The sequence below is a fragment of the Hevea brasiliensis genome, chromosome 5 (genome assembly GCF_030052815.1).
Source record: "Hevea brasiliensis isolate MT/VB/25A 57/8 chromosome 5, ASM3005281v1, whole genome shotgun sequence".
Taxonomy (NCBI): Eukaryota; Viridiplantae; Streptophyta; class Magnoliopsida; order Malpighiales; family Euphorbiaceae; genus Hevea; species Hevea brasiliensis.
Window position 1 is genome coordinate 316,527 of NC_079497.1, and position 17,091 is coordinate 333,617.

The 17,091-nt window shown below is 36.1% G+C and overlaps 1 protein-coding gene across 1 annotated transcript; it reads left to right on the top strand.

Annotated features, from left to right (window-relative positions):
- The first annotated feature begins 13,769 nt into the window (after window positions 1-13,769).
- On the top strand, window positions 13,770-16,465 carry LOC110652696 (probable WRKY transcription factor 33). The gene is made up of 5 exons (XM_021808310.2): window positions 13,770-14,138; window positions 14,231-14,416; window positions 14,855-15,468; window positions 15,562-15,723; window positions 15,816-16,465. Exons 1-5 carry the CDS (start codon window positions 13,881-13,883, stop codon window positions 16,252-16,254), a joined length of 1,659 nt encoding a protein of 552 aa, XP_021664002.2. The 5' UTR covers window positions 13,770-13,880; the 3' UTR covers window positions 16,255-16,465.
- The last annotated feature ends 626 nt before the right edge of the window (window positions 16,466-17,091 follow it).

The following is a 17,091-nucleotide window of genomic DNA, read 5'->3' on the forward strand; positions in this document are numbered from 1 at the left end:
GTGTATCCTTCACCACTCACAGGTAGTGTCAACACAGGGGCAGTGGTTAGACACTCCTTGAGCTTCTGGAAGCTCACCTCACAGTCATCTGTCCAAATGAATGGAACATTCTTCCTGGTCAACTTAGTTAGGGGAGCCGCTATCCTGGAGAAATCTTGTACAAAACGCCTATAGTAGCCAGCTAAACCCAGAAAACTTCGCACCTCTGTGACTGTTGTAGGCCTAAGCCAATCGCCATTCTGACTTCAATTTTCTTGGGATCCACTTGAATGCCGTCACTAGAAACCACGTGTCCCAAGAATGAGATGCTTTCTAGCCAAAATTCACATTTTGAAAATTTGGCATATAGCTGGTGCTCCCTCAACGTCTGCAACACCATCCTCAAGTGCCACACGTGTTCTTCCTCGGTCCGAGAGTATACCAAAATGTCATCTATGAATACGATGACAAAACGGTCCAAAAACGGCTTAAACACCCTGTTCATCAAGTCCATGAAGGCTGCTGGTGCATTAGTGAGTCCAAAAGACATCACCAAGAACTCATAATGACCATATCTTGTCCTGAATGCCGTTTTGGACACGTCCTCATTCCTGATTCTCAACTGATGGTAGCCTGATCGCATGTCTATTTTGGAAAAGAATCTAGCCCCTTGGAGCTGATCAAACAGATCGTCGATCCGAGGAAGTGGATACTTGTTTTTCACCGTCACCTTGTTCAACTGTCTGTAGTCGATACACAACCTCAATGACCCATCCTTCTTTCTCACAAATAGAACAGGAGCGCCCCAAGGTGAAGTGCTCGGACGTACAAAACCCTTGTCCAAAAGCTCCTGTAGTTGCTCCTTTAGCTCTTTCAATTCTGCTGGTGCCATCCTGTAAGGTGGCATTGATATGGGGTTTGTACCCAGAACAACATCAATGCAGAACTCTATTCCCCTTTCTGGTGGCAACCCTGGAAGCTCTTCAGGGAAGACATCCATGAATTCTCTGACAACAGGAACATTTTCCATGCTGACACCTTCTACAGATGTATCTCTCACCAATGCCAAATACCCTTGGCATCCACGCCTCAACATTTTTCTGGCACTAATTGCTGACACCAAATTATATGGAGCCACGCTCCTGTCACCATCAAAGCTAAACTCTTCCACACCAGGTATGTGGAAATACACCTTTTTGTTCCTGCAGTCTAAGGTGGCATAATGAGTTGCCAACCAATCCATCCCCAAAATTACATCAAAATCCATTACTGGTAAAGGAACCAAGTCTGCTGGGAGGATCTTTCCATCCACTATCACTGGACTACCCGGAAAAATCATATCTACATCTATGTTGTCACTAAGCGGGGTAGCTACCGACAAAGGACATTCTAAGGTTGTAGGGTTTCTACCCAACCTCATGGCAAACACAAGGGAGACAAATGAGTGCGTAGCACCCGGATCTATCAAAACACGAGCTTCATAGGAACAGACCAGAAGAATACCTGCCACAACTGCATTTGAAGCTTGAGCATCCTGGTGGGTCAGGGTGAAAACCCGAGCTTGACCCCTACCCTGAGTGGCAGAACCCTGATACTGACTTCTACCTCCTGATCTACCTCCAAATCCACGTCCCCCTTGTCCTCGGCCCCTGGCCATCGAATCGATCGCCGCCATGTTGGAAGCACCTGGATATATCTGGCGAGGAACATTTGCAACAGAACCCTGTGACCCCATCTGTGGCTCATTGAAAACAGGGCATTCTCTAGCAAAGTGACCTGGTTGGCCACACCTGAAGCATACTCCTGATCCCATCAAACAAGGTCCTGATTGTCCTCTTCCACACTGTGCACAAGGTGCCAAGGAGGATCCTGAACTGCACTTAATCGCTGCAGACTGAATCGTGACCACTGCTGGATCCGTACCCTGGTTTGAATCCTCGTGGTTTGTGTCTAAAACCACTTCTCTTGTTCCTACTCTTTCCTCTGTAATTACTCTGGCCACCACTGTCCGGAGTACCCATGGAAGGGACACCTGAGGAACCCTCTGCTCTGTTTTTCTTTGCTCTCCCGCTGTCATCCCCAGCATAGCTAATCTCAATCTGTCTGGCTCGATCAACCACCACGTCAAAAGACTGATCAGACATCATGGCCAGGTTTGCATACCTCCTGTCAAGCCCCTTTAGGAACCTCTTCACTTTCATAGTTTCTGTAGCTACTGCTGTAGGGGCATATCTGCTCAATTCCGTAAATTTCAGAGCATATTCATCTACAGACCTGCCATTCTGTCTTAAGGCCTCAAAGGCCCACTGCTTCTGATCTCTGAAGCTTTCTGGCACAAACCGATTGATAAAAAGTTCCACAAACTGAGCCCATGTCAAACCCTCCATCTGGGGTAACACGTAGTCATTCATCCATTGTCTAGGCATAGGCCCCATGACATCTTTGTCAGATACACGCTATCGCCTTCTATCACCAATCAGACTGCTCTGCTCATCTGCGAGAATCCAAAACCGATATGCATCGTCTGACACATCATAAGTACCAGGCACCAACTTCTTGAAATTTATGATTTGTTTGTAAGATTCCTCTCTTGGTGCGTGGATCGCTGCCAGGAGGGTGGACCATATACTGCGCCATCATATCGATGGTTCTCTGCAACCCAGCTAGAGTAGCTGCCATGGGGTCCATGGGACCCTGTGCCACAAAAGACTGATCCTGAACTGGTGGTAGCTGCTCTTCTACTTGAGCAGCTCTAGGCCTCCTACCCCGCCTCCTCGGGGCAGGCGCCTCATCCTGTGCCTACACCTCGTCAGGCACATCTGGTTCTGGTGCAGTGGCAGCTCTCCTGCTTCTACGCATTTTCCTGAAATTCAGCAGCATTAGCCCATAAAATTCAAAACTACACATTACACAGCTCTATAGACTCATATTTACACACAATATATGAAGCAGAGACTAGAAGCAAAGAAGACAATGCAAGACGAATGTGGACCCTATTTTCCGCATGTGACTCCTAGTAAACTCTTCCCAATACTTTAGACAAACATTCCCTAAGAATTTGGAGCCTAAGCTCTGATACCACATTTGTCACGACCCAACCTATGGGCTGGACCGGCACTAGGATCTGGGCCAGCCTAAAGACCCCGAGGCCCGTAGTAAGCCTAACTGTTCATTAACCCAACTCTAAGGCCCATTTGGGCCCAAATTCAAGAAAACAAACGGATAGAGTTCGGCCATAAAATGGACTTTCCAACGGGGAGTTTTTGACTCACCCGACCTGTAAACACAATAAACAATCCATTGGGGAGCTCAGCTCACCCTCCACATACTCATCAACATAAAAATAAATGGGAGCTCAGCTCCCTCATCCAATCCATCAAACATGCATAGCATATTAAGTTTACAGGTCCCAAAATAATAATTTAGTTTACAGACCTAAATCAAATAAACATTTCTAACACATGCGGAGATTCTAAGATTTAACTAGTTTATACAAACATTAGTAATTGACCTGCGAGGGAGAAAGCAGGTTAACCTCCAAAAATATCCTCCTGTGGCCTGTAAAAATTTTTGAACAGGAGTGAGCGTTCAACTCAGAGAGTAAAATATCAATTTTAACCATAATCTCTATAACTATCTAAAACTAATGCACCCTGTAGAGTGAAATGCAACATCAACAACATTTTCACATCATAACATCAAAAAGGTAAATTTGGAGCACTCACGCACCCTGTAACATCAATCATAATATATGGGAGCTGATCCCCTATACAGCTCTCTTAAATCCAACCTGGTGCCAGCGAAGAACTCAACTCGGACTTCCACTTAATAACCAAATCGAGGGTCCCAGCGAAGAACTCAAGCCGTGACTACCCCTCGAAGGATCGGGTCCCAGCGAAGAACTCAAGCCGTGACTACCCATCCTATCCATAGTCCATACCACATCACACGCACGCCAACGCACGCACACTGCTCCAAATTACCGCAACAACATTCATGGCACTTTAACAGTTATGAATGCAACATAAATCATGCCTAGAGTTTAACTACATAAATATATGTATATAAGTGATGCATGGGCATGCTTGAACATATAATAATATCGAAATTACAATTAAAATTAATATTTTACTCACAGACTTGACGACAATCACTGTGGCAGCTGGGCGGAGGAAGAAGGTCATCCGGCTCACCTTACAATTATATTACAATTATTTAATACAATCTGACTCAATACAAACAAAGAAAAAGACCAATACGTCCTAAGTCGTGCCGAAAATTCGGCAGAGTCTCCCCTATACCTAGGACCTACCCAACCTGCAAAAGGGCTCAAAATACACTTCTATACTCACAATCCATATATTCACAACTCAATCACATCACACAGCCCCTCCTGGGCCCATCAAATCAATCATCCTTCACAATATGTAAAATTTCAATTTAGTCCATATAATTGACCATTTTTGCAAAAACTGCCCAAATCAGCTCTAAAAATTCTAAAACTTTGCCCCGCGGTCCTTAGCAATATTACTAAGCTATTGCAAGAAGAATCATAATTTTCTAAGCTACCACGAATATTTTATGGATTTTTAATCCTATTTAAGCACTAGAAAATTATGAAAAAGCAAGGTTCGGGTTTACCTTTGCCGATTCCGACTTCGGGAACGCGCTCGGGACATCTGACAATGGGGGGCTAGCCAAATCCTCGGTCCAATTCGGAGACTTTTCCGGTAACGGGTCTGTCTGGCCGGAATTTCGCAGACCCGATCAACTATCGAATTTCCGCGAATCGAGGATACCTATACGAAGCCCATAACACGGGGGTTAGTACATAAATTTTTCAGAATTTTCTAAGCTCATTAAAGGCTCGGAAAAATACTGCGAAGTTCCGTGGGACCCACCGAAAAACGGTGTCGGAAAAATTTGAAATTTATGGTAGCTCTCCTGCTTCTACGCATTTTCCTGAAATTCAGCAGCATTAGCCCACAAAATTCAAAACTACACATTACACAGCTCTATAGACTCATATTTACACACAATATATGAAGCAGAGACTAGAAGCAAAGAAGACAATGCAAGACGAATATGGACCCTATTTTCCGCATGTGACTCCTAGTAAACTCTTCCCAATACTTTAGACAAACATTCCCTAAGAATTTGGAGCCTAAGCTCTGATACCACATTTGTCACGATCCAACCTATGGGCCGGACCGGCACTAGGACCTGGGCCAGCCTAAAGCCCTCGAGGCCCGTAGTAAGCCTAACTGTTCATTAACCCAACTCTAAGGCCCATTTGGGCCCAAATTCAAGAAAACAAACGGATAGAGTCCGGCCATAAAATGGACTTTCCAACGGGGAGTTTTTGACTCACCCGACCTGTAAACACAATAAACAATCCATTGGGGAGCTCAGCTCACCCTCCACATACTCATCAACATAAAAATAAATGGGAGCTCAGCTCCCTCATCCAATCCATCAAACATGCATAGCATATTAAGTTTACAGGTCCCAAAATAATAATTTAGTTTACAGACCCAAATCAAATAAACATTTCTAACACATGCGGAAATTCTAAGATTTAACTAGTTTATACAAACATTAGTAATTGACCTGCGAGGGAGAAAGCAGGTTAACCTCAAAAAATATCCTCCTGTGGCCTGTAAAAATTTTTGAACAGGAGTGAGCGTTCGACTCAGAGAGTAAAATATCAATTTTAACCATAATCTCTATAACTATCTAAAACTAATGCACCCTGTAGAGTGAAATGCAACATCAACAACATTTTCACATCATAACATCAAAAAGGTAAATTTGGAGCACTCACGCACCCTGTAACATCAATCATAATATATGGGAGCTGATCCCCTATACAGCTCTCTTAAATCCAACCCGGTGCCAGCGAAGAACTCAACTCGGACTTCCACTTAATAACCAAATCGAGGGTCCCAGCGAAGAAGTCAAGCCGTGACTACCCCTCGAAGGATCGGGTCCCAGCGAAGAACTCAAGCCGTGACTACCCGTCCTATCCATAGTCCATACCACATCACACGCACGCCAACGCACGCACACTGCTCCAAATTACCGCAACAACATTCATGGCACTTTAACAGTTATGAATGCAACATAAATCGTGCCTAGAGTTTAACTACATAAATATATGCATATAAGTGATGCATGGGCATGCTTGAACATATAATAATATCGAAATTACAATTAAAATTAATATTTTACTCACAGACTTGACGACAATCACTGTGGCAGCTGGGCGGAGGAAGAAGGCTGTCCCGGCTCACCTGACAATTATATTACAATTATTTAATACAATCTGACTCAATACAAACAAAGAAAAAGACCAATACGTCCTAAGTCGTGCCGAAAATTCGGCAGAGTCTCCCCTATACCTAGGACCTACCCAACCTGCAAAAGGGCTCAAAATACACTTCTATACTCACAATCCATATATTCACAACTCAATCACATCACACAGCGCCTCCTGGGCCCATCAAATCAATCATCCTTCACAATATGTAAAATTTCAATTTAGTCCCTATAATTGACCATTTTTGCAAAAACTGCCCAAATCAGCTCTGAAAATTCTAAAACTTTGCCCCGCGGTCCTTAGCAATATTACTAAGCTATTGCAAGAAGAATCATAATTTTCTAAGCTACCACGAATATTTTATGGATTTTTAATCCTATTTAAGCACTAGAAAATTATGAAAAAGCAAGGTACGGGTTTACCTTTGCCGATTCCGACTTCGAACGCTCGACGCGTCGACAATGGGGGCTAGCCAAAACCTCGGTCCAATTCGGAGACTTTTCCGGTAACGGGTCTGTCTGGCCGGAATTTCGCAGACCCGATCAACTGTCGAATTTCCGCGAATCGAGGATACCTACACGAAGCCCATAACACGGGGGTTAGTACATAAATTTTTCAGAATTTTCTAAGCTCATTAAAGGCTCGGAAAAACACTGCGAAGTTCCGTGGGACCCACTGAAAAACGGTGTTGGAAAAATTTGAAATTTATGTCGCCGTGAAGCTCTCGACGAGTGGAGCGTGCTGGTACCCTCGGTTTTCTCGTGGGATTCACGGTTTTCGAGAAATCTAGCCCAAAAGTCGAAATGGGCTAAAATCTTCCCGAGCAAAAATCGGACAAACCGCTGGATGGATTTCGGCGTTCTTGGTGTCTATGGAAAGCTCTCGTCGAGTAGATGATTTTAGACATAAGACCCGGTCCAATTGGTGGCCGGATCGGCCGGATTTTGGCCGGAGAACGCTTGCGAGGAGGGGATTCGCGGCGATTTTCATTGCTCGGCGCGCCGGCCGGGCCGGGTGGCAGTGGCGCGCTGTACTGGGTGGCAGGGGAGGGTCAGCTGGCAGGAGGGAGGAGAGAGAAAAGAGAGAGAAAAGGAAGAGGGAACGTCGCGCGCAGGAGGAAGAAAAAGAGAAGAAGACCGGTTCGATTCGACCGGTCCGATCCGGTTCGGTTCGATTCGGCCGGTTCGATTCGGCCGGTTCGATTCAGAATACAAAATTTTGAATTTTTTTCTCTGCCTCGGGACCGAAAACGAGGTCCAAAAATTCTGAAAAAATTCCAGAAAACTCAGAAAAATACGTAGACTCCAAATATATTTTTAGTTTTTCCACGTGGTCTTTAAATTAATTTTTAAAAATCATTAAAGTTTATATTTTCAGAAAATAGAACCCGATTTTTTTAAAATCCGAAAAATCTCATAAAAAAATTTCCAAAAATTTAATAAAATTAAAATACCAAAAATGCTCATAAAATTTAAAATTTTGGGATGTTACAATCCCTATGTCATATTTATATAATAAGTTAATTTCTTTTTCTTTTCCTTCTTTCCTCCTTTCCCTAACATAATTTAAAATTTAAAATTTAAAATTTATTTTATATATTTTAATCTTTCTCATTTTAATTGACATTTAGGTCAAAATTCAACTCTGGGGTTGAAATGACCAAAATGTCATTTATTGGACTTATTAAATTATAATTGTCTGTACTGATTGATAAAATTTTCTAAGAATTTTCTTAGCATTCTAATGCCATCGAAACCTCAATGACTCTTCTCTGGAGTCTCAAAAATTATTTCACGGAATTTTCCTCGGGTTTAGGGCTACTAGCTATGAAGACAGCAACTTCCCGTTGGGTCACCCATCACTAGGGCACCGGCTCATTTAACTTCATTGTATTTAATTGCTAAAATTTTTTTCCTTAATTTTTCTTTATCTTTATTCAGTCAATTTATGCCTCCTCACTCTAGTTTGAGTGTAGTTCTAGACACTCTAACTGTCCGGACAGACATTAATCGCCAGAACAGTAAAATGTGCGGACTACCTAAAGTGAGGGCGTTACACATCATGCACAAACCACTTAATCTTCATTAATTAATATAATACATAAATACATTGGTACCACAACGAAGTTCTAATAGTTAAATAAATAGATAAATAAATAAAAATTATAGAAACTACTAACTAAAAAGTACTACAACTGCGGAGAAAAATGCAGGTTAGACCAAAAAATAAACTTACTCCCCTTGCAACCTAGAAAAAATATTTAAACAGGAATTAACGTTTGACTTAGAGAGTTTAGATATTTATTATAGATGTGATTTTTATAATTGCCTACAACTAGTGTAATCCTACTATGAGATGCACATTCAACACATATAACAAATAATTCACCCAATATTCGCATGAGAAGCTAATTTGAAATTATTCACGCACCCAGTGTATCACATCAATACATAAATATAGAAGTTGATCCCCTATATAACTTTTTCAATCCAAATCCTGTCAGCGAGCTCAACTCAAGCCAGATCACTTAAATCTAAGTGCGAGAGCTAGCAAGATCAACTCAAATTCATGCCTAACTCTGACTTTTTATATCTATAAAGACCGGGTTCCAGCAAGACTAGCTCAAGCCGCAACTACCCGTCCAATCCATATCCATATATACCATATATAAATACCACACTGAACTCTAAATTATCCTTAGGGTAGCAATCACAAATAATAATAATAATTAAATATGCAACAACAAAAATACCCTTAATATATTAACTATTTATGTACATAATTAATATTTATAAAATGCATGAGCATGCCAGATATATAATTAATATTAAAATTATAAAATAATCAATATCCAACTCACAGACTGATCGACCCGATTGCAGCTGGTCCGGCTGAAGAGAAGAAAGGCAATCCAGCACCAATCACCTATACCGACACAATGACCTCTATCAATTTACTGATAGAATTAACCAATTAATTTAAATAAAGAAGCAACAATAATTCCTAAAGTCTTATTGAAATTTCGGCAGAGTCTCTCTTATAACTGGAGTTAACCTCCCTGTAAGAAAACATAACACACAGGGCCTCAGGCCAACAATAATAATTATAATATCCATCCATGGCCTACAAGAAACCTAATCTAATTTCAATCATCCAAAAGCTCAGGTCTCTAGCTCTTCTGCAGTCTAAATAATTATTTTTACTACTTCAAAAATGATAAAAATATTCATAGAAGTCCTCTACATCGTCCTTATACTAATTAAAGTTATTTTACTAAGTTAAGAATATTTTACAGATTAATCAGCTAGCTTAGCTAAGGTAAAAACTATACAATTTGTGTTCGAAACTATTTTTGCAAATTCTGCTACCTGTAACGTGTCCAACACGTCTGAAAACCTTAATATTAACTGTAAGCATGACTCCTTTTTGGGATAGCCAGCTAGATACCTAGATCGGGCCGAAAACTCGATAATGAGTCCGATGAGTCATTACTTATCCGATCGCACCTAAAAAAAGTCATAAATTGTTAATAATTATCATATAATTATATTAAATTTACGGGTATCGAAAAACTAAAAAATCTCACCGAGTGATCTAAACCGTCTGATGATCGCCTTTTCCAAACAATGTTCAATCATAGTGGGATTGGTCCCATCTCGAAGGTCTCGATGCGTTAAGTTCATCGATGGTTTTGGATTGCCGATTCGATGGCCGGATCATCAGGAAAATAGCAAAAAACCCATTGTTTTCTTTCTATTCCACCTTATAAAAAATACCACCATTCTGGGCATGGTTGGTCGGAAAAGAAAGCTTGGAGGGAGGGGAGTCGAACACCAGTTTTAGATCTGCCGTTCGATGTGCAGATCGTCGAAAAAAGAATGCCAAAGCTTCTCTCTCCTCTCTCTCTCTCTCTCTCTCTCTCTCTCTCTCTCTCTCTCTTCTCGAAATTGCCAAAAACACCACCTCCCGCTGCCAACCTTGCTCCTGCTATGTCGCCGAACGGTGTTGTGTCGCCTAGGTCTCGCCGGTCTCCATTAGGTGGGAGGGTGGTCGCCGAAAAAGGAAAGAAAAGGGAGAGAAGGAAAGTGGGGAGAAAAGGCATGAAAAGAAGAGGGGGGGGAGGGGGGGCGGGCGGAAAAGGGTTAGCTAGGTTTCAAAAAAAAATCTGATCTCTTTTTTTTTAACTTTTAATTATCTTCTAATCCCTGAACTTTTCATGGTTTTACAATCAAGTCCATCCTATTTAAATTTCCTTTAAACAATATTTTAAATAAAACAACACTAATAATAATCTAATTCACAACATCTAACATTTATTCTTTTTAGAAAAATAGCTACATAAGCATTACAATAATAATAATTATGAATATAAAATTTAACTTTAGAAAATAGTCATTTAATTTAAAATTGAAGTGTTTTAAATTAATTTTTATAAAATATGTTTAAAAGAAATAAAATAATATTAGAATAATTATTTATACAATTTATTAAATTTTTAAAAAATTTCCAGGGCAATACATTAAAAAATTTAATCACGTTATTAACAAATTTATTACCAAATTAATATCACATTATCATATCTAAAACTAGTCAAATCACATGAATTTTTTTTTATACTTTCTCTCTTTATTTCTTAAAGAAATATAATTAAGGATACTCTTTGTCTTTTTTATTTATTATCTAAAATTTTTTAAATTACTTATAATTATTAAATGGATGATTAAAAATATATAAAATAATTCTTAAAATGTTTAGGATAAGTCTAATGCACTCTGATCTTTTATTTTAATTTCATTATTTATCACATTATTTTTTTTATTTTGACCTATTACACTTTTTATTTTAATTTAATTAATTTTTTAATTAATAGACATAATTTTAAATTTATTGATCGAAATAATTATTTTTTTAATTTATAATATATTAAAATTAATTATTTATTCAATTTTTTTTAGGAATTCAATAATTTTATTATTGAGTTGGGAGAATTGTACTTATTAATTATAAAAGTAAAAATAAATAAATAAATAATGCAATAGGTCAAAATAACAAATCAAAGTTATAATACACAAATAAAAAAACTAAGGGTGTATTATACGTTTTCCAAATGATTCAATAGTTAATTTATGTATTATGTCAAAAAGAATTCTTTGCTGGCAAAAAGAGTGCAATTATAATGGAATTGTTTATTATCTATAATAATACAAAAAATTGCAATTAGGAAAGAAAAAGATAATTAGAACTACTTAAAAGAATTTTCACACACTTCTATATATTCCTGATTAAATTAGTCCTATATGTATTTATTGAATTTTAGTTGTTTAATTATAATTATAAGTAGGGTCATATTAAATATTTATTATTTTATAATTAGATAGCATTTTAATAATGTTTTTCTATTTTTTGCATAAATAGGTTTGATATTTTTCCTAAAAAATTTTAATTAATTTCATGAATTTATGTGAAAATTTATGCTTAAGATTAAATCAAAATCAAAAGAAAATTATAAACAAATTTTAAGAATAGTAAAGGTAACCATAGGTGGAGCCACTTCTTCTTGAGTAAGGTCAATTGACCCACTAAAAATTATATATATATATATATATATATATATATATATATATATATATATATATATATATATTTTGGTTAATCACTCGTATAATATACTAAAACAATTTATTATTCCATTAAAACTTTTAAATATTATTATATATTTAATAAATTTAGATTTATTATTTTGATAATTATTGTTCTTATATAATTAGTATTTAGATTAATAATTATTATACTTATTATTTTAAAAATTGACATACAATATATAAAAATTTAGTGCATTCAAAATTGACATACAATATATAAAAATCAGTGCATTTACTTTGTTTGTTTATAAAATTGATGTTGATTCAACTGTTGTTATATATTGAAAATTTTTATTCATTATTATTTTTTCTTTCAATAAATAATTTATTATTATATATAATATTTTCTTTTTTTTAAATTAAATAAAATAAAATTTTTTAACCTCACTAACTCAATAATAAAACTCACGATTTATGGAAATTTCAATAATCAATATGATTTTTATAAAATTTAATTATTTCTAAATTCAATTTTAGAGCTAGAAGTGATTATTGCAAAGCAAAATTCATATGACACTGTCTCATTGTAATAATTAAAATTTTAAATATTCAAAACCACAAAATAAAAAAAATAATATGCAATGAATATAATTAATATAATTATATTTTCAATTTCATGATTAATAATTATATAAAAATATTAATATTTGAATTTAAATAATATATTTATTAGTCCAATCAAAATATAAAAAAAAACTCAAATTAAAAAAATAAATAAAAAATACTAAATAAAGAGAAGGTCACCTTTCTTTTATTTTAGCTTTAATATAAATAAATAGATATTTGAAATAAAATTTTTCATTTTAATTTTTCTTTACTAGAGATTAATAATTATAATTAACCTCTCAATATATTTGAAACATAAGAAAACAAACTAACTTTAAAACTAAACGCTAAATTCTTTACGTTAAAAAATATCTATATAAAATCAATGTTTAATATATGACATTAGAACTATTTTTAAAATTGCACACTTTGAAATTTCAACATCAATGAAAACAAAATAAAAAAATATTAAAATGAACTCTTAAACATTATAATTAATTGTGAATAATTAATCGTTGATGATTAATTATTAGTCAATTCACTGTCAGTTTTTAATCCTCACGACTTAATTAAATAAGCTCAAAATGCTTCATCATAGCCATCAAGTCATACAGTTTGATGACTCATCTATTCACTGATAAAAATGGGTATATTCTATGCTACATATACTGAAGAAACTGAAGTATAAATTTTTTTTTATTAGTTTTCTGAGTATGTTTTGATTCTAATGGATTAATTTAATTATTATTATTATTATTATTATTATTATTATTATTATTAATTGAGTTTCAATTTACTTTAATGTTATTGACAAGAGTTTAGAATTTTTTTTATCTAACATTTTAGAGGTTAAAATTTTACTTTATTACTAATAAATATTAATTTAATAATGTTAAAATATTTTTAAAATTATAAAATTTTAAATTTGAATATTAATTAAAATTATTTTTAAAAAAATATTTATCCCTCCAACCGCATGGATAATTGTTAAGATCGATTTACTCACGGGAAAAAAATAAACGACTCACGGTCTGAGTACAGGTGGCTAACCTTGGAGCCTCCAGTCTAGGAGATTGCAGAAGCTGAGTTCTGGTTATTAAGCCGCCAATTTCCACCACGGGGCAAGTCCGGTCAAACCCACAAGCTTTGACCCGAATATTTTTCCACGGTCAAACTTGCTTTTGGCTTCTCAGAAGAAGCACGGAGAGGGACCTTATGCAAAACCTCACCAAGTCTCATGAACCCATTGCCCATCTACCCCTTACCCTCTCTATACGCCTCTTAACGTTCTCTAATACCCCAGTCTCCCTATTCTCTTCAACGCTTCTTCTTCTTCTAGCTTAAATGCTCCTATAAATTCTCAACCCAGCTTCTCTTTCTCGACCCAACTGCTCATGACTTCTTCTTTTACTTCTTCCTCTTTCACCAATCTTCTTCCTACTCATACCAAAGACATGGACAGTATCAGCTGGGGACTTTATGACCATGGAACTGATAGAATTGATATTGAAATCCCACAATTCAAGTCGTTTCCACCTCCTTCTTTGCCTCTTTCTCCTCCTCCTGTTTCCCCTTCTTCCTATTTGGCCATTCCTCCTGGTTTAAGCCCTAATGAGCTCTTGGACTCACCTGTACTTTTTTCCACCTCTAATGTAAGTTGCATCACGTTTTCGTTTCTGGGTGGATGCAAACAGGTGGCCCCTGCTTCTATTTACTAATATCTTGCTATGCCGTGTTTGTTCAGGTTCTTCTATCTCCAACCACCGGGGCTTTTGCTGGTCAAACCTTCAACTGGAGGAATAATTCCAGTGACAATCAGCGAGGTGTTAGAGGGGATGGCAAAAGTTTCTCTGATTTCTCTTTTCAAACCCAAACAACACCTCCTACATCGTCATCCATCTTTCAATCTTCTTCGAGCCTCGTCTCAGTGGTATGACTCAACAGCATCTCTCCGTTTTTATATGAAATTCTAAGGCCATTTTAAACAATTTTCTTACCAAAAATCTTTAAAAAATCTTTTGTTGTAATCTAATTAGAAGTAATGAAGCATTTGTAGAATATAAACCATTGCATGTCAACTGAATTAGAAGTACACTTGTCCGCTTATCATTGGGGACAAATCTCTGTTTCATTCATATTTGTCTGGTTGGCCTGGCAAATAAGTTTTCATAAATATTTTAATCTTTAGCATCCAAAAAAAATTATAGAAGTAGAAAAAGACAAGAATAGAAAAGCAGACGAACTTCCTAAAAAAATAAATAAAAAAAATCCAGCATTCAACTCGTATATAATTAATATTCAGTGGAAACTTGAGAAAACAGCAATATCTGATGTCTATTATTCATGCCATTGCTTTATTACTTGACAGGAGCAATCAATCAAAAGGCAACAAGAAACATGGAATTTTAACAAACCCACAAAGCAAACAGGTTTCTCATCAGAGAAGGGAGTAGTAAAATCAGAATTTAGGTCAATGCAGAGTTACTCCTCAGAAATGGCTGCATTCCAATCAAGCATACAATGTAATGCTGCTTCTCAACCCAGTTATAATCACTACAATAATCAACCACCTCCATATATGAGGGAGCAAAGAAGGTCAGATGATGGATACAACTGGAGGAAGTATGGACAGAAACAGGTTAAAGGAAGTGAGAACCCACGTAGTTATTACAAGTGCACCTATCCGAATTGCCCAACCAAGAAAAAGGTAGAGAGATCTTTGGATGGACAAATTACTGAAATAGTCTATAAGGGAAGTCACAACCATCCCAAACCTCAGTCTACAAGATCAACCTCTCAATCGATGCCACCTTCTGCCGGAGTCAGCTCAGAAATCTCGGATCAATCGGTTTCTCCATTGGAATCTGTCACCGTACAGGAGGATTCTTCAATTTCGATTGGAGACGATGAATTTGACCAAAGTTCGCCCATTAGCAATTCAGGAGGAGATGATGATGAAAATGAACCCGAAGCCAAGCGATTGTAAGCTGAGAAAATATTTATATTGTGATTATTTTTACTTGTGATCCTGTAATTGGATAATAGGTTTAATAATACTTTTTCGTGCTTTTGCAGCAAAGGAAAGAATGAAAATGAAGGTATTTTGGCTGCTGGGAGCAGGACCGTTAGAGAACCCAGAATTGTGGTTCAGACAACAAGTGATATTGACATACTCGATGATGGGTATAGATGGAGGAAATATGGACAAAAAGTAGTCAAGGGAAATCCCAATCCAAGGTAAACTATAGATGAATTTGCTCCGTCCCCTGTTTATGAATCGTTATCCACTTGGTTTCTTATACGTTAGCAAATGGTTTTTCAATCTGCAGGAGCTACTACAAGTGCACGTCTATTGGTTGTCCTGTGCGGAAACATGTGGAACGAGCATCGCATGATACAAGGGCGGTGATCACCACTTACGAAGGGAAGCACAACCACGATGTTCCAGCTGCACGTAGCAGCGGCTATGCATCCAATAGACCTCCATCCAATGCTAACAGCAGCAATATGCCTATCCCTATAAGGCCCTCTGTCACAACAAACGCAAATTATCCAAGCTCGCTAAACAGCACAAGATTACCAACATCAGCAGGTCAAGCACCATTCACCCTGGAAATGTTGCAGGGTACAGGGGGCATTGGCTTCTCAGGATTTGGAAAGCCAACGGGCTCATACATGAATCAAACACAATACATCACAGAGGGTGCATACTCGGGAGCCAAGGAAGAACCAAAGGATGACTCATTTCTTGACTCTTTCCTATGTTGAAAAAAAAAAAAAAAAACCCCACTAACTCCACAACCAGCATTTAGGATAGAGGAAACAATGTTGAATTATATATGTTTGTAATAGTGTAACATAAAAGTAGTTGCAATTTTTTCATTTGTTTTGCGGCCTTTCAAGGCTCGATAATATCTAGGCCTCAATTTGTTACAGCATAGAATAATTCAACAGAAACATAAATGGTTCATTCTTCCAAGCAGTCTACTTTATAATTAGAAAAATATAAGCTATAAAGAAACTTTTAAGTAAAATTATTATTTTTTAATTATTCTCTACCATCATTTTTCATGATGATTAAAGAAGTAATTAAATCATTAAAATTATAGTAAAATATTTTTTAATTTAATTAAATTATTTTTTATCTAAATTAATTAAGAGAGAATTACTATGATGAATTTTAAGAAATTGTACAAGTAAATATAAAGATAAAATTAAAAAAAATGATATTTTTTAATATTTTCAAAACGACAAATATTTATAAATAAAATAATTTCTAAAAAATGATAAATAAAAGTAGACAAAAAGAATATTAATTATTAATTATATATTTATATTTTTTATATTAATGTCAACTATAAACATATATTTCTTTTTTTTTTAAAAAAATTAAAATTTAGAAATTCACTTACGTTAAACATATATTTAAGTGTAAAATTGTATGATAAGAAATTATTAAATTAACTTATATCTACTTTTCATTAAATAACAACTACCAATCGAATTTTAATTTATAAATACAAAAGTTTTAAAAATTAAATTTTAACTAAACATTTTTACTTATTTAATAACGATCAAATAAAATTATAATTTATAAATTATAAT

Excerpts from the sequence above, each read along its gene's own strand:
- LOC110652696 (XM_021808310.2), top strand. The coding sequence starts at position 13,881 with ATGACTTCTTCTTTTACTTCTTCCTCTTTCACCAATCTTCTTCCTACT. Across the intron at positions 14,417-14,854 it reads CTTCGAGCCTCGTCTCAGTG|GAGCAATCAATCAAAAGGCA; the intron begins GTATGACTCAAC and ends ATTACTTGACAG. Across the intron at positions 15,469-15,561 it reads GAACCCGAAGCCAAGCGATT|CAAAGGAAAGAATGAAAATG; the intron begins GTAAGCTGAGAA and ends GTGCTTTTGCAG.